This window comes from Typha angustifolia, chromosome 8, assembly GCF_048772165.1.
Source record: "Typha angustifolia cultivar Huaian chromosome 8, ASM4877216v1, whole genome shotgun sequence".
Lineage (NCBI taxonomy): Eukaryota > Viridiplantae > Streptophyta > Magnoliopsida > Poales > Typhaceae > Typha > Typha angustifolia.
Genome location: NC_133246.1, coordinates 2537385 through 2561002, shown reverse-complemented (window position 1 = coordinate 2561002; position 23618 = coordinate 2537385). Strand labels below are relative to the sequence as shown.

General features: G+C 38.3%; 5 protein-coding genes across 10 annotated transcripts; 3 read left to right on the top strand and 2 right to left on the bottom strand.

The window, feature by feature from the left end:
* Positions 1 to 1827: 1827 nt before the first annotated feature.
* On the bottom strand, positions 1828 to 6485 carry LOC140765779 (uncharacterized). 4 transcript variants are annotated; one of them, XR_012105225.1, is made up of 10 exons: positions 6292 to 6485; positions 5881 to 6200; positions 5174 to 5263; positions 4843 to 5079; positions 4470 to 4691; positions 4057 to 4351; positions 3775 to 3980; positions 3590 to 3699; positions 3361 to 3500; positions 1828 to 2293 (listed from the first exon to the last, which is right to left on the bottom strand). XR_012105225.1 is itself a non-coding variant. In XM_073105007.1 (10 exons), the coding sequence occupies exons 1-9, from the start codon at positions 6440 to 6442 to the stop codon at positions 3385 to 3387; spliced, it is 1725 nt and encodes a 574-aa protein (XP_072961108.1). In that variant the 5' UTR covers positions 6443 to 6485; the 3' UTR covers positions 1828 to 2293; positions 3361 to 3384. The 4 variants fall into 4 exon arrangements, 3 of the variants coding, with proteins under 3 accessions (XP_072961108.1, XP_072961109.1, XP_072961107.1); XM_073105007.1 differs by having other exon boundaries at positions 3361 to 3481; positions 5881 to 6197; XM_073105008.1 differs by having other exon boundaries at positions 3361 to 3481; positions 5881 to 6194.
* A 243-nt stretch (positions 6486 to 6728) lies between these two features.
* On the top strand, positions 6729 to 12853 carry LOC140765772 (26S proteasome regulatory subunit RPN13). 2 transcript variants are annotated; one of them, XM_073104997.1, is made up of 14 exons: positions 6729 to 6836; positions 7053 to 7102; positions 8654 to 8746; positions 8847 to 8906; positions 9531 to 9569; positions 9675 to 9749; positions 9834 to 9900; positions 9983 to 10073; positions 11286 to 11404; positions 11501 to 11524; positions 11611 to 11705; positions 11791 to 11859; positions 11936 to 11990; positions 12352 to 12853. In XM_073104997.1, exons 2-14 carry the CDS (start codon positions 7079 to 7081, stop codon positions 12498 to 12500), a joined length of 960 nt encoding a protein of 319 aa, XP_072961098.1. In that variant the 5' UTR covers positions 6729 to 6836; positions 7053 to 7078; the 3' UTR covers positions 12501 to 12853. The 2 variants fall into 2 exon arrangements, with proteins under 2 accessions (XP_072961098.1, XP_072961097.1); XM_073104996.1 differs by having other exon boundaries at positions 11782 to 11859.
* A 681-nt stretch (positions 12854 to 13534) lies between these two features.
* On the top strand, positions 13535 to 15816 carry LOC140765308 (ycf20-like protein). Its single transcript, XM_073104324.1, has 2 exons — positions 13535 to 13794; positions 15342 to 15816. Exons 1-2 carry the CDS (start codon positions 13643 to 13645, stop codon positions 15784 to 15786), a joined length of 597 nt encoding a protein of 198 aa, XP_072960425.1. The 5' UTR covers positions 13535 to 13642; the 3' UTR covers positions 15787 to 15816.
* A 387-nt stretch (positions 15817 to 16203) lies between these two features.
* LOC140765474 (plant UBX domain-containing protein 10-like) lies at positions 16204 to 19684 on the top strand. Its single transcript, XM_073104585.1, has 4 exons — positions 16204 to 17127; positions 17786 to 17956; positions 18094 to 18297; positions 19265 to 19684. Exons 1-4 carry the CDS (start codon positions 16351 to 16353, stop codon positions 19493 to 19495), a joined length of 1383 nt encoding a protein of 460 aa, XP_072960686.1. The 5' UTR covers positions 16204 to 16350; the 3' UTR covers positions 19496 to 19684.
* A 222-nt stretch (positions 19685 to 19906) lies between these two features.
* On the bottom strand, positions 19907 to 22939 carry LOC140765475 (uncharacterized). Of its 2 annotated transcripts, XM_073104587.1 has the most exons (4): positions 22814 to 22938; positions 22573 to 22688; positions 22388 to 22475; positions 19907 to 20367 (listed from the first exon to the last, which is right to left on the bottom strand). In XM_073104587.1, the coding sequence occupies exons 2-4, from the start codon at positions 22684 to 22686 to the stop codon at positions 20237 to 20239; spliced, it is 333 nt and encodes a 110-aa protein (XP_072960688.1). In that variant the 5' UTR covers positions 22687 to 22688; positions 22814 to 22938; the 3' UTR covers positions 19907 to 20236. The 2 variants fall into 2 exon arrangements, with proteins under 2 accessions (XP_072960688.1, XP_072960687.1); XM_073104586.1 differs by having other exon boundaries at positions 22573 to 22939.
* Positions 22940 to 23618: the final 679 nt, after the last annotated feature.

Sequence of the window (23618 nt, the reverse complement as noted above, 5' to 3'; positions counted from 1 at the left end):
TTTTTCTAATGATGTGTCTCTTTTTTCTTTTAGAAGGTCTACCATGCAGGTACCTGATCATTTTACCTTTTCTCCTCATCTTTTTTTCCCATTTGATTGTAAAGATTCTTGTACTTGGTGAAGGTAATACAACTTTCACTATTATGAAATGGATGTTTTCTCTATATATTTGCAGTCCATCTGGGTGCATCATGGATTGTGTTTTTTCTTTTAAACACTATGATTGCAATCTTATAACTCTTTCAGGTAAATGACTAACATAATTCTTTAAAAAAATTGGGATTTTATCTTCCAGTGTTGATGGTTTTGAGAACTCAAATCTTAATATTGAATAAGGGATTTTTTTTCTTACATGTTTGCCATTAATCTTGTACAGGGAAGATAAAGGTTTTCTTCTTGTACTAAAGTATTGGTACCATTATATAGCTTTAGTAATATTTTTAAACAATTCATACTCTTTTTTATTTTAGATTTAGAGGAGAGTTAGGAAGACTAAGAAGGACACGTGCGGAGTCAGTGTTAGACCGTGGGAAGAGTCTTTTTAGAGGACTGTACGAGTCCTCTGCACAGTGATAAAGATAGGGGTAGAGATAGAGATTGAGACAGGGATAGAAAAGATGGATAGAGTTAATGGTGGTAGTGTAACAGTGTAAGTAGCTAGGTCTATGAGTGAGAAAGAGAGAGAGAGAGAGAGAGAGAGAGAGAGTGGTATAGTAATAGTAGGGGGTTTTCCTTCAGTGTGGGAGGAAAAAGAGGAATCCGCATTCAAATGGGGGTCTCCGGTCTCACCCTCACGCACTCCCCAAACCAGAAAGACCAACAACGTCAGCTGCCATGCATTGGATTTGGATCCCATCTCATCTGACAACCTCCTTTCTAATACTCTTTTTAAAAGCGTGTATTAAGCTCTCACCCCAAGGAGTTTATTAGTAAATAAATCGACAATCTTCTGTGGGAATCTTGTGATAGTTCACATGTTATATATGACCCATCTCTCTCTCTCTCTCTCTCTCTCTCTCTCTGTGTGTGTGTCTGTCTTCCATTGCAGACTTAACAACCATCAGCAAGATTCTTGGGTTTGCCAAATGATGGCAGCTAACCACGGGCTACAGTTTGGGCTGCAAAGAATCTGGAGGCAATGGAGACGTCCGTGACTCTTTTCTCTCTGGACAAACTGGATAGTACATTCATCCTGTTTGGAAGGAAAAAAGAAAAGGAAAAATAGTCCAAAGGATAGTAGATGTATATTTTAATTTTATTATTATTAACCGCTCTATTATATATATATAGATATTTATTTATTTATTAATCACTGTATTATAGTTTTAATATCTCAATAATTACTATGTTAGTTTTCCAAACGGGTGAATGAGTTGAGTAAATTATAAATGCAAAATAACATTAATATTCTTGAACCAAATTTTTAAATTTATGATAAAAGTGGTAACAGAATCAAATTTTAAAAGTAACGGAATATTTTTCTTTGAGTTGATAAGATGTAAATAATAATAAAATAAAATATAAGGTGTTTGTTATAAAATTCTCTAGTAATTGTTATATGCCCCCATTACTTTATCGAATGGGTTGCTTGGTATCTCTTTCAACTCGTTGGTAAAGCAAACAGTATAGAAATGTTTAGACCGTCAGGCTCTTTGGTCCTCGCAATAAGATAACTAAAATGATGCCCAAATATCGTTGGAGAATGGAGAAGCAAGAATTCCAGTTTAGCAAAACCAATTGCTTTGTATGCAAGAATTAAACAGCATAAAGCATTGCCTGTTGAGATACATAAGGAAACGCCAACAAGAAAAGATGGTATCAGAACTCTTAGATTAATAAAAGGATTACTAGATTTAAAGTCACTGTTGTTACAGAAGAAAAGTAGCTCCAACGAGATGGATGTAATCAAGTTAGAAGCACTTAACAGTTCACACTCAGATAGCTGAGGGAGCTTGGCTGGGAGAAAGTGAAAAGTACATTCATTTATTCATTTTCCCTGTAAAGCCAAATGGAATTCACCTTAAAAGCTGATAACATTGCAAAATCTCCTTGGACCCCCATAGTAGGTTAGACCGTTAGACTGCTGCTTTGTGATTCAGATCAAGTACAAAGGCTTCTAAACTGCACAAATCAAGTACAAAGGCTCTTAAACTGCATCTTTCACGATGACATAAATAATCATATGATCTTGCTTGTGAACTGGAGAGAGTATTGAGACAAAGTTGGAACAATCCTTGATTCTTGATGTCGTTTGCCATTGGGTTGAATGGTTGACAGTGAAAAGAAGTCCAACCTGAGGAATTTAAATACGAAAGATTTATATAAGCATGCATCTGAAGTCTCTATTGCATTAAAGTACAAACTCGAACCGGCGGTCTGTGTTCATACATGGCCTTCCTCAGGATCTTACTAATATTACAACATGTCAAATAATTATAAGGATGATGTTCATAGAGAATAATGCTTATTAACATAGAAGTGCTTGTGGTTCTGTCCAGAATTAGACCCACATTTAAAACTCAAATACAACATAGTTTCACAGTATACATACTATTGGTGAGAAAGAGTTTGAAATTTAGAAAATTCCACTATCAGCCTTAACCAGTATAATGATTGTAGCTAACCAGCAAAACTACATAAATTGGCTTTTTCTGAAAAGGAAAAAGGCATCCTAGTGGAAAGGCTCGTGACAACTTGAAGTCTACGGACGGATATCAGAAGAAGACCTATTTTCACAATTTTGAATCCACGAAAACAAGAACATGAGGCAGGCCATAACCATTATACTAAGTGCCATACTCAAACGATTATAAGAGCACAGCTAATCCCAGGGTTGTCGCACAGCTAATGCAGTAGTCTCAGGAGAGCTTAAAAGTTGCAAACCAGAAGTATGGGCCAGAAGGAGCCTAAGAGCGCATTTGCTTCAGAAAAAGGTTGCAGGAAGCAGAATTAATAATTAATACATAATACCAAAGATAACTGACTCCAAAAGTGTTAACATTTTTGGATGTCCAATAGGATGTATGATAGAACTGGCACCTTACAAAAGTGTCAAATGACATGGTGCTTAATTAAACAGAAACAAAAGAGAAAAGCTTAATCTACTGTGCTCAAATAGTTAAAAAGACTCGTGTTGAATAAGTATACCCAGGTTCAAATCACGACGACATTGGTTTAATTATGGCACCATTAAGTTCTTACTTCTCTCTTATAAGAAAAAAACTTAATAATATCTGTGTCATGCTGTAGCAAGTAGAATCTAAATTTACCAATACATAAGGCATCGAGATCAACTATCACATACAGATATGTTCCTTGTTTTGTCAATCTATTGTTTTTCCTAAACAGAACTTATCTTACCTAGAGAAAGATCATTCTTCAAAATCAATAGTATGCCCTATCAGCAGGCAAATAACGGTCTTCATATTCCCTGCTGGTATATCCAGTCCTGCCATAACTAGGACGCTCATTTGGCAGACGTCTGTAGAACCATCAAAGATCTTAACCCAGTGGTATCAGGTAAAAAAAAAGAAAAGAAAAAGAAAAGAAAAAAAAACTACAAATCAAACAGGAAAGTGATCTGCATTACCTGGAATATTCATCATATCCAGAACTACTATCGCGAGGATAAGAAGCCATTTGTAAATCTGGCCTACTTCTACCAAGCCTTGTTTGAGAGCTGGAAGGCAAATCATGATCCTGGACAAGAAAAACATCATGAATCTACAGGATGAAATTGTGAAGAACAGCATAGAGAAAGACATCAGTACTTACATAGCCGGAGTATGAGCGCTTATACCCAGATACTGCAGCATACTCATAATCATCATGGTGCTCATAATGGAGCTCATACATATGAGCATCAGAATATGGTTCCCTAGAACGGGAATATGCATAAGGAATATCTCGATAACCACTGCCACTATGTCTATTTGAATAACTGCTCTCTAGGTACTCATCTCTATATCTGCTGCTGGAGACTGTGGCATGTGTCAAAAACCAGATAGCAGCCAAGGAAGCAATACTTATTAACCTAGCATATAAATAACAGCTTACCAGTTACTTCTCTTGTGTAATCTCTTCTGTAGTAATCTCCATATTTCCCTGCAGGAGGAGACAACTCCTCAACAGCTCTAGGAGGAAACCTACTAATGCTTCTAGACTTGTCATTGTCATTGTATCCTCTTGCTGACAGTTCATGTGATCTAGAATGTCTTCCTGGAGTTGAACGACTGAAACTATATGGATGCATATTCTCACCATAACTTTTACCAATGTACCCTCTCCTAATACCCAACACTGATCGTGTTCGTTTCTGCAAAGGCTTTTTTAAAGTAGCCTTCAATAAAACCTGCAGTCAAAAAGTTAATTACATCAAACATAGATGGAAGCAAATGCAAACGAATGAACAAGGAGAAAAAAAAATAACATGAAGATTAACTCATTCATGTCAGCTCTAATTTCAGTACCTTTTCAGCTCCTTCACCAATACCATCTTTGTTGACCATATCAATGCAATCCAAGGCCGCCTGCCTTGTCTTAAAGATGATAAAACCAAAATCTTTCCGTTTCGCAGAGGGCATATTTCTAGCAAGTTGCACATTCTCAATTTCACCAAACTTCTCTAATTGATTTCGAACATGGGCTTCATCCCAAGAAGTAGGCAACCCATCCAAAAAAATAGATTTCACCTGCACCGAAAGATTAATCACTTTAATACAAGAAACAAAAAAGATTAGCTAATCCAGATGCCTAGATAGAAAAATAATAAGAATGCAAATCCAAAAGAATATAGTTCATCAAACAACAACAATGGGCTTACACAGATATAAAAATCCATACCTGAGCCATAACTTCTTCATCTGGTTCAACAGTTTTGGAAAATGACACTTCTGCTCTAACATCAGTACCGAAATACACATTTCTCTTTTGTAGTTTGGAACAAGCTGCCACGGCATCCATATGTGTACTGAAATCAAGAAACGCATAGCCTCTATTCTTGCCTCTCCTATTTGGGTCCTCAATAAGATGGACTTCCTCAAGATTCTCCAAATTAAAGGCCTTTAGTTTTTCAACTAACTGTATAATCAAGACACGATGCCAAAACGTTACTTAAGACAAGCAAAATAGGGATACAATTGGAGTCATCAATTATAAAGAAACAGGAACATACATCATCTTTTGTCCAAGTAGTGCATATGTTTCCTAAATGAAGGGTCTCATTACCAATGCTTCTTGTTACCCCACATGATTTACCTCTCACCTGCAAAAGTAGTAATTGATAAAGTACAAACATTTATCGTAGTAGTAAAACAAAAACTAGCTATTATGCTGGTAACACAAGGTATAAACCTAATTAAGCAAAAAATGTGGATGCCTATGTTAAGATTCCAAACGCCTTACAGAATTTTCAAGACGGAAGCAAGTGCATCCATAACATCCAATAGCATATATAAATAGCCTTCTTCCAGGGTTCAAAATAGGAAACAAAGAATAGAAATTGTTGAAAAGAAATCATTTTTGAGCGTCAAAGCAATATATAAGATAGAATTTTTTAGCTAATAAAAGTTAAAAAGATATCCTACAGCCAGAGTGTCACGGCTACCAAACTTTATGTTCATACTGGTCCTTAATCTCAACTGCTAAATTAACTGTCCTCATGCATATACTCGGGTTTCCTAAAAACTAGCAGGTCGTTTAATCTTTCCTATAAATAGATACACTGGTTTTTGCTCAACATGATTTTCTTACAACAAAACTCCCACACCCAAACCTTCTACATCTTAATATCGCACAGATCCAAACAAAGAAATCCTAAAAAGAAGCAATAAATAAAATTTAAACAGACAAGTACATATCAAGGAAAAAAAAAATCTCTACCTGAATATATTTGAGATCGGTGGCATTCCTAGCCTGCTCCACAGTCGCGAACCTCACGAAAGCGAATCCCTTGTTCTTGTCCGAGTGCGGAATCCTTGCGAGCCTCACCTCCACTACGTCGCCCACTTTCTCGAAAACCCTTTCCAGGTCCTCCTCCGTGGCGTCCCTCGGCAAGCCACCGGCGAACACCTCGAAATCCCTTTGCCTCCTCCTCTGATTGCTTGGCTCCGCTACCTCTTTCCTCTCCACTTCCTCCGTCACCTCTTCTTCCTCTTCCTCGTACTCTTCAACAAGCTCTTCTTCTGGATCTTCCTCTGCTACTATAAGAAATGGATCAAAATCGAATCAGGAAATGGTTGGAGAAGTGAAAAGGAAAACGAAAAGGAAAAACCCTAGAAAGAGGGGGTATACCATCGATTCGGGGAGCAATCTTCTCCATGGAAGAGTGAGTGATTAGATCTTGCGCGCTCGATGCGTCCTTGGTGGGCTCAGATTGGGGAGAGTTCACGGGATTCGCAGATGATCTGGTCGGCAGTTTCCTGGTTACTGATCGTGGAGGCATCAGTTTCCTGGTCGCGGTTTTAGTGGGTTGGAGAAGGCGATAGGGTTTTAGTGGAGCGGGTAACGGAATATTTAGTTATGATCCGGATCAGAAACGGATCATATATTTATACATACACACCCTGTATTTTATCTTTCATTAACAGAGCTACAGAAGATATTTATTTTGTTGAATTGGATCGTGGCCCGACCCGAATAGGAGACTGGTTTGGAGTTCATTCGACTCCGAACCCGGTTATGTTTTAATAAGGGTCTTATAGTAATTTTAATAGGCCCCATAGTTCAGATAAACACAAATCAAATAAAAAATCTGTAACCTTGAAGCTCGCTCGCTCGCTCTCTCTCTCTCCCCTAAACCCCGACCAAATCGATCGGCATCATCAAACCCTAAAACGGTAATGGATTCGCTTCGTCTGCTCTCTTTTTTTTCAGCGATTCTTCTTGTGTGTTTTTTTCTCTCTTTGTTTTGCTTGCTATGTGAGTGCAAACCCTAGTTTTTTTACTGGAGGATTACCATTTATTGTTCAAGTTTTCTTGCTCTTCTTATACCGAGAATACATGTGCTTAGAAGGTTAATGTTCGTATTGATCTTTCTTGTTTTGACTATTTAGGTCTTGGAGTTATCGGATTGCCTTAAATGGAGGACGCGTCTCCCTTACAGGTACTCGTGAATTGGTTAGATCTTGGCTTCTTTGCCATCTACTTTTATGGTTTGTCGCTGCTAAGCTCGAAATTTGTAGTACTACGTAATCTGCTTCTTGTAGTGCTTATATCCAGCGCGAACAAAAAGAAACGACCTCTTTTTTATGGAAATTGGGTTCCAGTGGAGAATTGCTTTGGATAGGTTGAGTACCAAAGCAATCGTGGGGCATAGCTCAGCAGGTTAGTGTTGGATAGTGGTGTTTCCGTTGATATGTGGTTGTACTAAGAGTTAACGAAAGAGGTGCAAGAATCTAAGAAGAACCGAGCATGAGTAGTCCTCTCCTTCAGTCATCTTTTTACCTTTTGTGTTGTATTTACAACGATACCTTTCATTTTTTATCCTTTTCCTTTTTCGGGATTAGATGGGAACCTCAAAAGGATGTTGCGTGTAGATTAAAAGTCTGTTGAATTGATCAAAAATTGTTAAACTTTATTTGGTTGCATTTATGAAATTCTTTGCAACCTAACGGAAATGAACGTAAGAAGATAGTAAAAGATACAAGATGAATTTGATCTGGTCTAGTGTCGAGTGAGATTGTCTAGGGTTGGATTGCTATCTTGCTTATGGTATAGGAGTGCTAGAAGTAGGTGAGATGGTGGAGGATATCTCAACCAATAAATGTGGACGATATAGTGTAGGCCCTATTTGTCCATTGATAGGCCTAAGTTTGAACTCATGAAATGAAACAGTAGCTTGATTCCACTCTCTCTCTCTCTCTCTCTCTCTCTCTCTCTCTCTCTCTCTTGTTTGACATCTTGAAGGTAGATAATTCAGAAAATTGCAATGAGCTTAAAGATACTAATGATTTTGGATTGTATATTCATATGAATCCAAATCTTGATAATGTATTGGATTTGTTGGGAGCAATTTGTAGTTTAAAAATGCAGGTTTTGGTTTTTAGAACATTAAGATTCAAATTTTTAATTGGATGAGCTGATAAGGGATAGACCTCATTTGTGATGTTCTTGACTCAATTCCTGATGTAAAGATGACTGTTGTTTAAATTGCGAGTTAAGAACGAATTGTACTTTTGTCTATTTGGATGTGAAACATGGTGCATCTTGCAATAAAAGAATGTTATAGTGCAATGGAGCAAGAGCTACTACACGTGCATGGATTTTCTATGACCAGAGAGCCAGCATGAGTCTGGGGATCACTTCAATCTTCCAATGGAATGTATGTTTACTAGTATGAGTGTTCTTATGCTGTAATCAAGGTTCTAAGTATCAGTTTTGAGCTCGAGATCGGCTAGATGAGAAAAAAAAACATGTATTCGCCGTATCGGTTGCATCGGTCATCCGTTCCGGACTATTCAGCTTGGGGATCAGCCGTGAGCCAATCCATTTTGACGACATGGATTGAGATTAGCCAATAGTTCAATCCATGGATGTAATAAGATTATCTTTTAGGATCCATGTCATGGCTAGGGTCTCTCTCTCCCTCTCTCCTCTCTCTCTCTCCCTCTCTCTCTCTCTTATTAAAAGGCTAACTAAGTATGTCCATTTCCAGGATGTAATGTTGGAGTTTCGCGCTGGTAAGATGTCTCTTGAAGGGGCACGAGTGGTTCCAGACATCCGCAAGGGACTTGTTCGCATTGGGAGGGTATGTGTCGTTACTAGCCTATGACAAATGCAGCTTCCTTACAAATATGAGTATTGTAACTTTGAAGTTACTTTTTGGTTCTAACAAGCTGCTTTTCCAGGGTGAGGAGGGATTAGTTCATTTTCAGTGGCTTGATCGAAGCCAGAATATTGTTGAACATGTATCCTTTATCTGGTCAAGTAGCATGAGTTATACTAACATTATGATCTTGTTGTAGTTATGATTTTCTCTCTCTGTTAACTGCAGTGTCAAAGCTATTTATATTTCTTGTTTCACTCATTTTATTTCCTTAGTGCATTTATTCTCCATAAAAATGTCCAAAAGGTATCACGTGATTCATCAACAAGCTATTTCTTATTTGTTATTGGATGCTTTTTTTTATCACAATTATGTTTGAATATGTATCTCGGGCTATTTGCACCAAAAATGTTTAGATTGAACTCTTGGAAACTGAGTTTATCCATTTTCTATACTAGATTTATACCTTTCTAGAAGGAAGTGCATATAATTCCTATAGAAAGTGCTCGCAAAAGCCTAATCTTGCTATTACCACTTACCAGAACTTCATGGTTTTTTTGGTGCAGATGCCTCATGTATTTCCAGTATCCATTAATTATTCTTATTTCACAACAAAACTTTTTGTTGGTACTTGATGGACCTCAAATATCTTTACCAAAGATTTCTATTTGTAGTCCTCCCTCACAGCATGTCTTATGTCTTCAATTTGATCATAAAGATTCCCCATCAGAACTTTGGTCACTTTTTCCTTGACCTAGATACACAGGATCAGATCATCTTTCCAGATGAGGCTGTCTTTGAGAAGGTATTTCATGTTTTAATGGACTTCTTCCTTTCTTTCTGAATGCATCTTTTTCTTAGACATCTCTGCTGTTACTACTTGATCTAAACTCCTGTTCGACTTATCCAGGTGACTCAATCTTCCGGAAGAGTATACATCCTGAAGTTTAACTCTGATGACAGGAAATTTTTCTTTTGGATGCAGGTTAACTTTTCTACAGATTTATCTATTTGTTTACTTACTAGTCTTTTTATTATTAATTACCTTTATGTTTTAAATGAGACTTAGGAGCCGACAGATGATGGCGATTTACAAATATGCAACTCGGTCAATTGCTTGATCAATCGGCCTTTAGGTATATCTAGATATTGAGATGAAATATTGTCTTGATGTTGTGTCTGATTGGGTTGTAACCATTGCTTTCTCCTTTCATCAAGATGTAATTGGTGAAGATGATGCTGAGGCTTCTGTACCTCTGCAAATGTATGAAATGTCAGAAGATACGGCTGAGGATGATCTGTCTTCCAGGTGTGCTTGATCAAACTTATAAGAAGCAAATAGATTATAAGTTCAACCTTAGTGTTAATACTATTGTTTTGCTAACTTTTGTCTTTTTCCTCTCATGAGCCATGCATGCATATCTGCTATGTAAGATTGCTGCCAGAAAAAATGATTTCAGTTTTCTGTTACAGTAATTTAATAGTTAGATGTTAATTAGACATAAATGCTGCTGATCAGTATTAGAGTGCTCTATTATTGATATTTAAAACACGTTCCTTGGAGGAACCTAGGTTTTCTGAATTATCGGAATAGATACAGTTCATTTGCAACCTATCTGTAATGCTTATCCATTTTTATTTATGGATCCTAAATAGGTTGTTCAACTGTGGCCAATACCTGGTCACTTGGTTTGCAATGAGAGGCCTACGGATTTAGGACATGGAATGGAATGATGCACATGTCTGTCGGGAGAAAAATAGGCGGCAAATCAAGAATGAGAAAGACAGGAGTGGGCACTAGATTGTGCAATGAGAGGATGAACTTGCGAGAGAGGGTAATAAAGGCTCTTTTGGAGAAGTGTTTAAGGTGTGAAGGGTGGCACAGGTTGTGGGAGTCTAAATAAAGAGATGGAATCAAGGTCCTTGGATAGGAATTTAGGGGTGGGAGACAACAACTGGTCATGTATGAACCAGTTGGACCAAATAAATTGTCTTACATACTGTCATGCTATTATCATATCAACATTAAGCAGTTCTTTTGAATGACCTGAAAACTTGGCCCATAGAAGGCCAACCATGTTTGGGATTCGTTGATTGAGTTTAAAAAATAGGAATGTGTCTAATCTTCTGCGAGTTTCTTCACAATACAATTTTTGGTGTCTTGACAATATCACAATACTTGATGTTGGTTTACCAATTTGCTGACATTCCTAATCTGACTGTGGAATTGGTTGATAAATTATTGAATTGCCTTGTGTCATCCTTGCATTTTGATCAAGCTTACCATAAAATTAGCCAGTTCGTTAAATTGTTAATACTGTTGAAATGTTATACTGTACCTTCGTCACTTTGATGTCTGTTTACATCTAACTACTTCCTGTAATCAGTTTTTAGTGGTCACTATTTTCATATGCTTAACCTGATTTTTATTTTTCGTCTTTCATTGATATTCTTTTCGATTAAACTTTAAAGACTTCCTTAAAGGATTATTTTTATGCTTTTTGGTACTTTGTGTACTCAGAGCTGGAAACTTAGTTGATCAAAGTATGGCAGCTGAATTGACTGGTGAAGTAACATCTTCTGCTGGACCAGTACAGTTAGCAGACCTACAGAGAATATTAAGGAGCATCCAACCTGCAGGTATAAGTTGAATGCTAACATATTCATAATCGCAACCATCTTTTTTAATGATCTTCTCAGTATCTAAACCATTTTCCACGTTTTGTGGTGTTCAAGATGCTATCGAAGATCCTTATGCAGGTAAACACATTGTTGAATATATGTTACAATATATATGGCATTCTCTCCTATCATTTTTTGAATTTTTTTTCCTCTGGGAATTCCAGGATTGAGTTTAGGAGACATTTTGAAACCCGATTTGGTCTTGCCATTAATTGAAACATTGCCAGTTGAACAACGATTGGCATCATATTTGCCTGAGGTACCTTGTCTTTTTCATTTTCATTAAACATATTTTGATGGCCTGTCAGCAGTTTCTTAGTTTTACGTCATTTCAGGGATCACAGACTCCTGCTGATATTATAGACTTGTTGCAGAGTCCACCATTTCGTCAACAACTAGACACATTTACTCACGTCAGTGCAGTACTTTTCTTTCATTATGTTGGCGTTGTCTCCAATTTCTAGTAATATGAGAATTTGTTGAAACCAGGTACTTCGAACTGGTCAGATTGATTTATCTCAGTTTGGAATCGATCCAAATAAATGTAAGCGTTCTCTTTTTTTTAGTTCAGAAGGTTCAAAATGTTCAGCAAAATAAGTCTTTCTTTCCATACTTAAAAAGTTTCTAGGTTTCCATATTTGCATCATAAATCTCATGCTTAAATAATAAATGCTAATGGAATTGAGAAAGTGCCATGCAGTTGGTCTAGCTGAGTGGCATCTCCATGATAGATCATGCATTTTATCATTCTGAATTAATGAATTACCATTAAGAGTGGGAGAAAATTTCAATCCACAATCAGCTAACTACTTTAGACACCTGTGCCACCTATCATTTTCATAGGACAGCAGTGTATGATTATATCCGTCTGTTGATAGTCAAAGTTTTCTTAATGTTTTACACAGACAAGTATACTGTTCTTTCATTCCTCGAGGCTCTTGAAGACTCAGTTGCAAAAGCTTCAGAATCTGGAGGAGCAGACTCGATGCAGGACGAGAACAAGGATCCTGAGTCGCGGAGATGCAGCGGCAGTGATGCTATGGACGAAAGCTGACACTACTGGCTCTATTGAGCAATTTATTTCACAAGTCTCTTACTGGAGGAGGGAAATTATGCTTTCCTACATCGCATGAGATAAATTTGTGGAAGGTTCAGGTCTCGGTTCGGGTATCTTTGTGATGGTCTGTTTGGCTTATTAGCGAGAAAAGAGTGCGAAAAAGCGATGGTCAGTTTTGTTGTAGCATTCATTTTATCGGCAGATAATCTATCAATAAACTACGCCAGTGATATTAGCTATTTATCCTAGAATGATTGACTGTATTGAGTTGTGTATTAGGCCTTCGTCTACAACTGGGTGACTACACGGACTAAAGTGCAAAGAAAGAAATGCTGTGATAAGTTATTAAATTCTTTTCATATTCCATACTATTTTCTGGCTGTACTAAGATGTTGGCATGAACAATCAAAGATCGTCTCTGCTCGAAGTGCAGTAATTTGGAAAAGATAGAGCCCGGTCTAAAATATATTCCATTTCTTTCCCTTTGTTTTGCTGGACTTCATGGACTGTTCTTTGCTTTTTATGTTATTTGATTACTTATGCTTAAGGTTTATACCATTGATTATGTTTCAGTCGAGATGGAACAATATCGATTTAAACTGAAAAAAAGAGAGTAGGAAATTGTTTGTTTCAAATATTCTGATCTTCTTTTCCTAATGGTCAAAATTAAAACTAATCAAAACCCTTCCCGCCTTTGATCCAATTTGGAGCTGCTTTTTTACTCTTTCCTTTCAAAATTAATTTTTTAATTCATTGTTGTATCATTAATTATGTTTTCATAACCCTTATTCTTTTTTTATTTTAATAAAAGCTTAATTGGAGTCTGTCACCAATCTTTAAAAAAAAAAAGGAAAAAAAAATTCAAAATCTAATGGGTGTATTCATAATCATACCGGGCTCAATAAGCGGAAAGTAATCTCTGGTCCGTGTTTTTATTTTTATTTTTTTGAACCGGACAATTACCGTCTCTCTCCTCCTCCAGCCTCAGTCACACAGCGATTTGGGGCAGCAGCCAAGCTGAGTCTTGTTCCTCTCTCTCTCTCTCTCTCTCTCTCTCTCCCCCCCCCCCCCCCCCCCTAATTCTTGATACTGTTTCGTTCTCTCACCCGATTTTGCTAGATTATGACATCCAAATAAGCATGGGAACGGTCTTAGCGCAGCGAACTTCGCTGTTAATGGACGGCGAGCGGCATCGATTTCCTCCAATCATGCCCGGCGGATTGCAGCTGCGATGGGGGAATCGACCGTGTGCGGAGTTTGGTGCGAAACTTAGACCATTTACCAAACTGAGGTGAGTTAGAATTTCAAGGCGATTTTCTGTGTTTCAAGAAAGAAGATATGAGTAGTAGAATAACTTGGGAAATAACCTTTGTGGTTTATGCGCATGAAATCATGCTCTCGTTCTTAAGCCAGTGACAATTTGGATTGGCTTTTTCCCTCTGGATAGGGTCTGGCAGAGGCATGAAGTGGGATACCCATCCGGATCGTTTATTGTTAAACTTTGTTTAGTTTGTCCCAAAAGGAACTCAGGATTTGAGAACTTGTGAATGAGTTACATTATCTGCTACCTAATTCTTTTGATGGAGAAAAGAGAAAGATTTGGCCGGGAAGGGGTGGGGTGTGGAGAGATTCACAAATTGAGGGAATCGAAAGGGAGATGTAATCATGGGTAGAGTGTTGGGAGGTGGGAACTCTACATGCTGTTACTCCTAAGTCCTAACTTCTTGGGGTTGGTTATGTTGATACTATTGTATCCAAAGATTGGGAGTTGGAGAATTTGTATAGGATAAATCAATTAAAGAGGTATTATTGAAATGTCTGTTTTGAAGCAAAGAGTGAGATAACATTTATTCCTTGATTTGTTAGGGTGACCATTTAGTGCTTTTCACATTGGAAATTTTTTTTTTTTTGGGGGGGCGGGGGGGACAAATCAGGTCATAGCCCCTGTCTCATTAAAACTTAATTAGTGGTGATCTTCACATTGAAAATTTGTGTGACCCTAAACATTATTAGGGGGATTAGTGCAGATTGAATGGTCCTTTGCACTTATGTTAGCTCATTCTAAACTCTTCTTTCACCATCCTAACTGAATTTTGGAGATCTGGTCATAACGGTCACTAGTCTAGCTTCATTCATTCACTGTATCATGGTGTTTTGCCATTAGCATTATTCGGCTATTATAGGACCAATCTAATGTTCCTGAATTGCAAATATAAGTTTGGAATTTGCTTAGATAACAGTTGCCCTAGTTTTAATACATATAACAAAGTTCTTCAAGAGTTATTTTCAATTGAGAAGCAGGGAGTGTTGTTTATTGAGTTTGAAGCAGTTCCACGCTATACAAACTCTGATCAATCATACGTGAAATACTGACTATAATTTTTTTTTCTGATGGATCACAAATTTTATGAACTTCATATCAGTTATACATGGTTTACCTTATTCATCAATTATAATGGCCTATTTGTTCTAGATTGATCAAGAATTGTATGAAGGATATGGATTTACATATGCCAGAAGAATAATTTATATGATGTCAAATGTGAACTTCCTTGGGGTTAAAATAATATATGGGGGCAAATGGGTACCAAAGCAAAATATTTCTTTGGTATGATGAGTTACTTGTTATCAACTTACAACCTTCTTATATCATGGTGTCACCTTTCGGGTCGTTAATATATTGATGTCCTACAAACTTGGTTTAATAGCATTGGTTGAGGCAGTCGCACAAGTGCGTTTGTGCAGAGATGGTTTGTTCAGTACTTTGTGAGTATTATTCAACTCCTTTTGTAGGAAAAGGAGAACTTTAATTGACAAGAGTTTTCTTCATTTGCGTAGCCATGAGGCAAGAGGTCATAGATGGAGAACAGCCTTTGCGTTGGACACAGGCGGATCTCCGAATACTGGTGATCAAGATAACCTTGAGGGAGACAATGCAGGCCTTGGCCGAACAAGGTTGGGCACAATCGTCCGAGCTGCTGCAAGCCGGCTTCTTGAGAAGCTGAACTCTGCAAGAAGGAACTTTCCCATGAAAATATTCCTCCTCCTCCTCGGTTTCTACACCGCCAATGCTCTTGCGACCATCCTAGGGCAGACCGGCGACTGGGATGTTCTGGTTGCTGGTGTCATAGTGGCTGCTATTGAGGGAATTGGCATGCTTATGTACAGAAAACCATTCACTACACCTGTTGGAAGATGGCAATTGTTGATTGTGATGGTGAACTACTGGAAAGCTGGTGTATGCTTGGGCCTCTTTGTTGATGCCTTTAAACTTGGAAGTTAAGCAATCCATATATGAAGCTGCCTTTTTTAATGATTATTTTTATCCTAATAACTACACCATGATTGATGATAATTTTATTGAGCTTGGCCTTGGAAATCTCTAGTCTCTCTCAAATTTGATGCTTGGTGGTAAAAGCAACTTGCAAGAGGGGTCATTCTACTCTTTTCATTTAAATAAGAGTTCTTTTGTGTTGTGAATGATTAAAAAAAAAAGAACTATTTGATGACTTATGGATTGGACCCAAATTTATAATTTGAAGCTTCGGATTTGTTTTGAGTCCTGATACGAACCCGATCCGCTATCCAGACCGACTCCAACTAAGTCCAATCCCATTTTAGAGCTACCAAATTAAACACGTATGCAGTAGTGATAAATAGTGTAATACAACGAGATTACCAAGTCGTTTTAATTTGTCTTTCTCCTCTCGAGAAGTCGACATCCTCTCTTTTCTCTTTCTAGTTTTAACACCCAACCAAGAAAAGATCCTTCGTCTTCTCGCCCTCTTCCCCTTCCCCTTCCCCAAACCCTAATCCTAATCCGAACCGTCCTCCAAGATCCTCAACGATGGCGGAGGGCTTCGAGGACAAATTGGCCTACTTCCAGGCCATCACCGGACTCGACGACCCCGATCTCTGCACCGAGATCCTCTCCGCGCACAACTGGGACCTCGAGCTCGCCATCTCCTCCTTCACCTCCTCCTCCTCTTCCCCACCCCCAAATCTCCCGACCGCTACTACCACCATTGCAACTGCCACCACATCCTCTTCCTCCGCCGGCGCCGATCGGCCCAACCCTGCCCCTCCCGGCCTCGTCTGGAAGCTCGTGACCCTCCCATTCTACGTCGTCTCCGGCGGCATCGGGCTCGTCACCGGCGCCGTCGGCCTCGGCGTCTGGGTCGCCGGCGGCGTCCTCTCCCGATCCCTCCACCTTCTCGGGCTCGCCGCTCACCGGGGCCAAGAATCGGAACGCCTGGTCACCCTCTCCGCCTCCGCCTCGGAGGCCGCGGATTTCGTCGCGGAATTCACGAGGGAATTCGGTGCGCCGGCGGTGAGGTTTGTGGCCGAGGGATTCATGGACGCGCTTCAGAGGTCGCAGCGCGAGTACAAGCTGCTGTTCGTGTATCTGCACTCGCCGGACCACCCTGATGTGCCAGGATTCTGCTCGGGTTGCCTGTCTTCGGCTCCCGTGGCGGAGTTTGTTACTGAGAACTTCGTGGCTTGGGGAGGGAGCATTAGGAGGACGGAGGGTTTCAAGATGAGCGACAGCTTGAAGGCATCTTGCTTCCCTTTTTGTGCCGTCGTTATGGCTGCAGCCAACCAACGAGTTGTGCTCCTTCAGCAGGTACCGAAATCTCTCTCTCTAGTGGAATTTTATTTTGGACATTGTACGATGTATAAGTGCACTAGCAAAAGAGAGATTATCTCAGCCAAATCGACAGTGCCTCATATGGAGAGGAAGACTACAATGACTTCGAAGTAGTAAGAAAGGATTTGTACTACTTCGTTTCATGGAGGATAGAAAAGTTGTTGTTGCTCCTGCCAAATATCCCGGTGATAGGGTCCTTACTGGATTCAGTTAGGCTTGCATCAACTTTAACCATTAATGATCTGCTAACTTGGTTCTGGTTTTACTAGTTGGAGAAAAAACTTAGACCCATGTCCTTCCGACATGTTTCAAGCTGCAACAGTCGACCTTCAAAATTATCCAAATTTTGTGATGTGATTGTTGCACTTAACTTTTTCCTATTGGCCTGTGGGGAATAGACTATTTTGAACTTTTGCATGTTACATTGGCACTTTCGTTGAGTTTATCAAAGATTTGTACTGTCAAAATGGTTTTATGCATATTTTTCTTTTCTGTCTGTTAAGTCTGCTATCTGATGTCTGTACTGCTTTGAGAAATGCTTAACTTTTTTCTTTCTGTTCTGTCATGTGCAAGCATATTAGCATTCAAATATGAACTTTCATTCTGACTATGCCATACTGTACATTTTGCAAAGATTGAAGGACCGAAGTCCCCTGAAGAAATGCTCACTATCCTACAAAAGGTAGTTGAAGAGTATGCTCCATCTTTGGTTGCGGCAAGGCTTGAAGCAGAAGAGCGGCAAATTAACCAGCGTTTAAGAGAGGAGCAAGATGCTGCATACAGAGCTGCACTTGAAGCTGATCAAGTATGTTATTGTTCTTTGCTTACTTTTTTCCATGACACTAATGATTTCATACAGATTATATGATATATTAAATTTTTTGACATATCTGTGATGCTGATTTTTGTTGGTTTATTCTCGGTCAATGCACTATAAATTAGGCTAGAGAGCGTCAAATGAAAGAAGAACAAGAAAGGTTGGAACGGGAAGCTGCAGAAGCTGAGCGAATACGTAAGGAGGAAGAAGAAGCTTTGATAAGGGCAGCTCATGAAGCTGCTGAAAAGGAAGCTGCCCTTGCAAGAAGGCGGCAAGAAAAAGCCTTGTCCCTGGGAGCTGAACCTGAAAAAGGGCCTGATGTTACACAAGTATCTTTCCATTTTCCTTATCGCAACTTTGCATTTACTGACTGAAAATTATGTGCAACCTATCAAATTATTTTCTACATAGCCAAAGCTTAAAATTTCCCTTATACTTCATAGTTTCTGCAACTGGATTTCAGAGGTTGGATAACATAAACACTTAGAGAGTGCTATCACATCCAACTTGTTGATTAGATGGTTTGAGCAATTAGTAAGCACTTGTGTGGCACTTGATCTATATCGTGCACAAATTTATCTTTATGTGTGAACTATCCTTAGTGAATTTTTTACTAGGAATTTCCTTATGCTATTCGCTGAACTTTTAAGGCAGTCTTATGTATAGATCACAATAATGAAAAAGAAACTTGTAGAAGTATTTGCCTATTTGGAAGCATCACAGGATCTCTTGAACACTTGAACCTTTAATAGGGATATGATGATACTTCATTTTGGATGAGTTCGTGTTACATGAGAAATCAAACACAGTATTTCATTTTTACATTTATGGATACATTCTTCCTTGGGTTTTCCCATGGGTTAAAAAATGATTATTCCTTTGTTGATGCTTTTGTAATTATTGTAATGCTCTGGAGTCAGGACATGAATAAACTGTTTATCAACAAGGAGACATGATCATTTGTAATGAAGCACTATCTTTTAATGTCTTTTGCTTCTTTTCTGGATATATCCAGTAACTAGATAAATTCGCTATGCTAGAATGCCATGTATTAGTTGTACTTATTCTAGAACATTTATAACTAAAAAACTGTTTCTGGTAGCTTGCATAGAACTTTTCTTGACACCTTCATGTCTTTAGAACTTTTAACATTACTGCACCGTGCTTTTATTTCATATATACCACATCAAATATACTGTTTCAGCCTTTAGGTAATTCAGTGATACCACCACTTTTTTTGAATCACCTGACAACCCCTTGGCAATGAATCTAACTGAAATGTTTCAATAATTACAGGTTCTTATCCGTTTTCCTACGGGGGAGCGCAAAGAAAGAAGATTCCACAGTTCAGCAACCATCAGTTCTCTCTATGACTATGTAGATTCGTTGGATTGCTTAAAAGCTGAGAAATACAGTCTAGTCTCAAACTTCCCCCGTGTGTCCTATGGCTCAGAAAAGCACTCTCTGACACTGAAAGAAGCAGGTTTACATCCGCAGGCAAGCTTGTTCATCGAAGTGGAATCATGAAATTGAGATGTGAAGGGATAATATAACGAATGCTTGTAGATGCTTCTTTTATTTCCTTTCCAATACAAGAAACTTGAGGAAAAGTTTACATCAGCGTTGTGAACGTTACCCTTTGTTATGCTCCTCTTTTCTCTCAGATAAACTCTTCCTTGGAGATTATAATTCAATGATGAGGGCATTAGTTGTCTATTTTGTTGAATCCTTAAATAAATTGGCTTGGTTCTCTGCGATCGTAAACTTTCTTGTTTATGTACGTCGAAGTGAGGGTGGTAGTATGGAAAGCAGTCATTGCATGAGTTTTATTGATACGTTATACGAATCATTATTAACTCGTCCAAATCATCCAGCAGTTCTGGTTAAAAAATATGCAGAAAATTTGTACGGTTTGCCAACCAAACAGGGGCTAACAAGTTGTTCACAGAAAAGGCAGTACATAACTTTTGAGTTATATGTTCAGACCTTGAGACAGAATAAGCTCACATATACAGAGGAGGAACTGACAATACATATATTTTATAAAACTTTTACATTTTAACGAAAAAAAAGAAGTCCAAGGAATCATCTCAAATAGGTTATTCTCAAGAAAGATAGCAATTTATCAAGATATAAATTCTTCTTGTATGCGCCACACAGAGGCTAGTATACGCACTCTGATAATTCTAGTCTCTGGTCATTCACTGGCAGCATTCAAAGAGCAGTGCAATGTGCAATTGAAGAAAGGAAAATGCAGATAGGAAGAGATCAGTCATCCCGCCATTCGTGTTGGCAACTCTCATTGCAGCACATGTAAAATGTCGTCATTGGCTCATCTGCAGATCGGATTTGCATCTGCCTGAAGTATGCTTCTCCATTATGGCACCTTGGACAGGTTGCTGCAAGATGAGAGAGCATGAAATCATCATCAGGGAATATGTTTGTCAACTGAGAACCATAAGACAGCACAAGTGGTACAAACACCATTCATACAATTTTTCTTTCATAAGTTTCACCTGATGGATGCTACCAGTGAACAAGAGGAATGAAAAGTTGATTTCTAATTATTCATGGCCCATGTACCCATTCAAGACTCTCTTCTTGCAGAAGAAAGAAGATGCACTAGATTCTTTAGCAGCTATAGGTAGTTCGTAAAATCTAGTCTCGGAATTCATTTCACTTACAACAATCAACCTGAAACATGCCCCATGCTTTTCACATATGCTCGCCACACAGCCACACATTTCAATAGAGCATTAATTGTGTATGAGAAATAATATATGCTTCAAAATTTACAACGACCATCGTAAAAACAGTGTTTATTTGTTTGTTTGCAAGAGCTTCAACAATGGCCAATAAGGTATCTCTGCATAGTAATTGATATCATTTTTTTTTCCTGATACTCTCATGACCTAATTTTTCTTGGCCTAACTGAGCACCTTCTAAAAGATTGACATTAATGGATGGATGAACTAATTTATTTCATAATACCTGCTAAATTTTGAGATCTGTAGACCAATGTGGAAGGAAAAGGGTGCAAGAAGATGATACCATTGTCTCTTGTCCTTTTCAATAATTTCTAGGAAGAAGAATTTCAAGGGCAAGAACCATTGATAATTGCCTGAAGATCAATTATTTATCAGGACATGTATTGGGGCTTTACCTTGCTTGTGCAGTCTTTAAGCCTGAAAGTAGAGCCTAAAGAACACCATTAAGAAAGAAATCTGGCTTTTTATGCTCACATGCTAGTTCTACCATAAAACCTGATTGGAAGGACAAAATATCGTCGCTTTACGTTTCTCAGCTGCTCAGCAGTAGATCGTGTTAACTTTCCATCTCCAACTGAATTTCGAAGATGCAATCTTCTTGAGATGACTCTATAGATGGCAAGCATGTGGATGTTCTCCATGTTAATATATAAAATCATTGGGTTGTTTCTCCTTGGCTGCACAGATAGTTAAGTCTAGAAGAATAAGGGAAAACCCTACCATCCAGTTTCCCTTGCTCAGTAGTGTCCTGGCCAGTAGATATTAGGTTGACTAGCAGCCATTCAAGTTTGCCTCACATGAAGCCTTCTCGACTTTTAGTTCTCTACCAACCCCATATGTTTCTGGGAGAAGGCTTGGATGACAAAGGTAATGTTTATATGTAGCCCCAAAGTTACCGCAATCCCAATCTAACATTGCACCACTTCCCTTAAATCTTTAATTTTTTATTCATTCATTTTTCAACCTTTAAATAGAACACTAACTATAAATCTCTCGTTTCCTTTTCTACCTTAAGTATGAGAAGTATACAACAATTTCAACTTAGACTGAGCATGCAAGCTAATCTCCCTGTTGTAGGACATTCAAGGACACCATGAAGAGGAGAAACTGACAATCTTATATATTCAATCATCCTATCCAATTCCTCAAACTATAAGTCATTACCTAAAGTTCAGTTGAATAGTCCAAAACTCCAAGAGGATTCATGTAATAAGAACATCAGATAATTTTAGTTCTTTCTATTGTTTCTACTCACTAATTTGGTATGCGGCTTGCACATGTGTGTGATTGTTCATAGATAGATGCTTATGTACACCATAGAGGGCCTATCCACATTTGGTACCGTTGGATCCTTCAATGAGCAAGCACAAAGCTAGATCCTAGCATTCCGTCCAGATTGTAACAAATCTCCAAAATGTGGTGCGATTGCACTACAATTTACGAATAACAATGTAACAAAATCACTACTAGTATCATATCAAACAGAATACAAGAAGAAACCTTTCCAAACCACATACTCTTCAACGACATGCAACATGTTCTAGTGTGTGTTTCACATGAATAATTAGCAGCAATGATAAAATTTATAATACAAGAAAATTCTGTGGCATGGCATATTCATCAAATATTGACCAAGATTAAAAGCACTTACTTCCAGTTTTGGGAGCAAATTTCATCGCATCCGCCCCACTAAAGATGGGTTCCATCTCTTTCTTCACCAAACGATGCTTCTTAACTATCTAAGCCCCAATAAAATTCACACAAATAAATGCCCCAGAAAAGAACAATAAAAGGAAATTATGGTCAGAGAAGCTAGAGAAAGAGCAACCGATTCACCTTGTTCTCAACCGGGCAGACGTAAGGGCAGGTGGGGCAGAAAAGCCTCAGCTTTCGCCCGCTCCGAGCGGGCTCGATCTGTAGCAACATCCCACAGTAAGGGCAGAAATCCATCACTACCCAATTCCGTCGAGAAACGGACAAAAGGATCCAAATTTCGTTAAATTCGTGAAGAAAAGAACGAATTCGAGCAACTATTTCCACAGAATATATGATCTTGAGAGGAAGAAGGGAGAAGAACCTAGGAATTTGTCGAAGAGAGGCAGTTCCAGGAACCCTAAACCCTAGAGATTTTTAACATGATAAAAATGTCGGGAATCTATTTCAGAAACCTCCTCGTTTGGTCGGTCACTTGGGATTTCCCATTTCTCCCATTACAGTCCAATATAAATCTGAATTTTAACCAGACAAAGGATTTAAAGTGTACAATTTGATGGGCCAACTCCAATTTGTTGGGCTACAATCTATAGAAAATTATTTGTTCACATGATCCTTAAGGGAATCAGGCTGGGCCCAAGTTAAGGTACTGTGTAATAGGTTTGTTTATCTGTTTAGCTGTAATTTTATGATGGAATTGAATGATATCTCACCTACGAGCTTTCTCTCTCTTAAAAGGCTGCATTAAATTTGGGTATTGGGATCTACTAAAGTCAACTGGATTGAGGGGGTTTAGATTTGAATTATAGCCCAATTGGTGGGTGCAAGGGAGGTGATACTAGTTTTTGTGTTAAAGAAATCAATATTTGTATAGTAGAAAAGTAATTATGAAACTTGAAGACACATTAAATGAGCTGGTTGGGCAAAAAGTACCTCTGATTAAACAGTCCCCATTATGCTCTCGGTGGCTGTCTTCCTATTTATTTTCAGTCATTCGCATCTTGACATTTTATTAATCTAATTGTTGTATTTATTGTGATTTTTTTTTGTCTTTTCCCCTTTTTTTACAAATTAGATGCTGCAAGGACTTTATCTATCAAAAAAGACCTCTCTTAAAAAGTTTATTTGATCAAAACATCTCTCTCTCTCTTGGAATGCTCATAATTAAG

Coding starts and splice junctions, on each gene's coding strand:
- LOC140765475 (XM_073104586.1), bottom strand. CDS start 22,686: ATGGATTTCTGCCCTTACTGTGGGATGTTGCTACAGATCGAGCCCGCT. Junction 22,476..22,572: donor TCTGCCCGGTTGAGAACAAG/GTGAATCGGTTG, acceptor ATTGGGGCTTAG/ATAGTTAAGAAGCATCGTTT. Junction 20,368..22,387: donor ATTTGCTCCCAAAACTGGAA/GTAAGTGCTTTT, acceptor CTCATCTTGCAG/CAACCTGTCCAAGGTGCCAT.
- LOC140765474 (XM_073104585.1), top strand. CDS start 16,351: ATGGCGGAGGGCTTCGAGGACAAATTGGCCTACTTCCAGGCCATCACC. Junction 17,128..17,785: donor GAGTTGTGCTCCTTCAGCAG/GTACCGAAATCT, acceptor CATTTTGCAAAG/ATTGAAGGACCGAAGTCCCC. Junction 18,298..19,264: donor AAGGGCCTGATGTTACACAA/GTATCTTTCCAT, acceptor CAATAATTACAG/GTTCTTATCCGTTTTCCTAC.
- LOC140765308 (XM_073104324.1), top strand. CDS start 13,643: ATGGGAACGGTCTTAGCGCAGCGAACTTCGCTGTTAATGGACGGCGAG. Junction 13,795..15,341: donor AGACCATTTACCAAACTGAG/GTGAGTTAGAAT, acceptor TCATTTGCGTAG/CCATGAGGCAAGAGGTCATA.
- LOC140765779 (XM_073105006.1), bottom strand. CDS start 6,442: ATGCCTCCACGATCAGTAACCAGGAAACTGCCGACCAGATCATCTGCG. Junction 6,201..6,291: donor GATTGCTCCCCGAATCGATG/GTATACCCCCTC, acceptor CATTTCTTATAG/TAGCAGAGGAAGATCCAGAA. Junction 5,264..5,880: donor CCGATCTCAAATATATTCAG/GTAGAGATTTTT, acceptor CTACTTTTGCAG/GTGAGAGGTAAATCATGTGG.
- LOC140765772 (XM_073104996.1), top strand. CDS start 7,079: ATGGAGGACGCGTCTCCCTTACAG. Junction 8,747..8,846: donor GACTTGTTCGCATTGGGAGG/GTATGTGTCGTT, acceptor CTGCTTTTCCAG/GGTGAGGAGGGATTAGTTCA. Junction 11,706..11,781: donor TGGCATCATATTTGCCTGAG/GTACCTTGTCTT, acceptor ACGTCATTTCAG/GGATCACAGACTCCTGCTGA.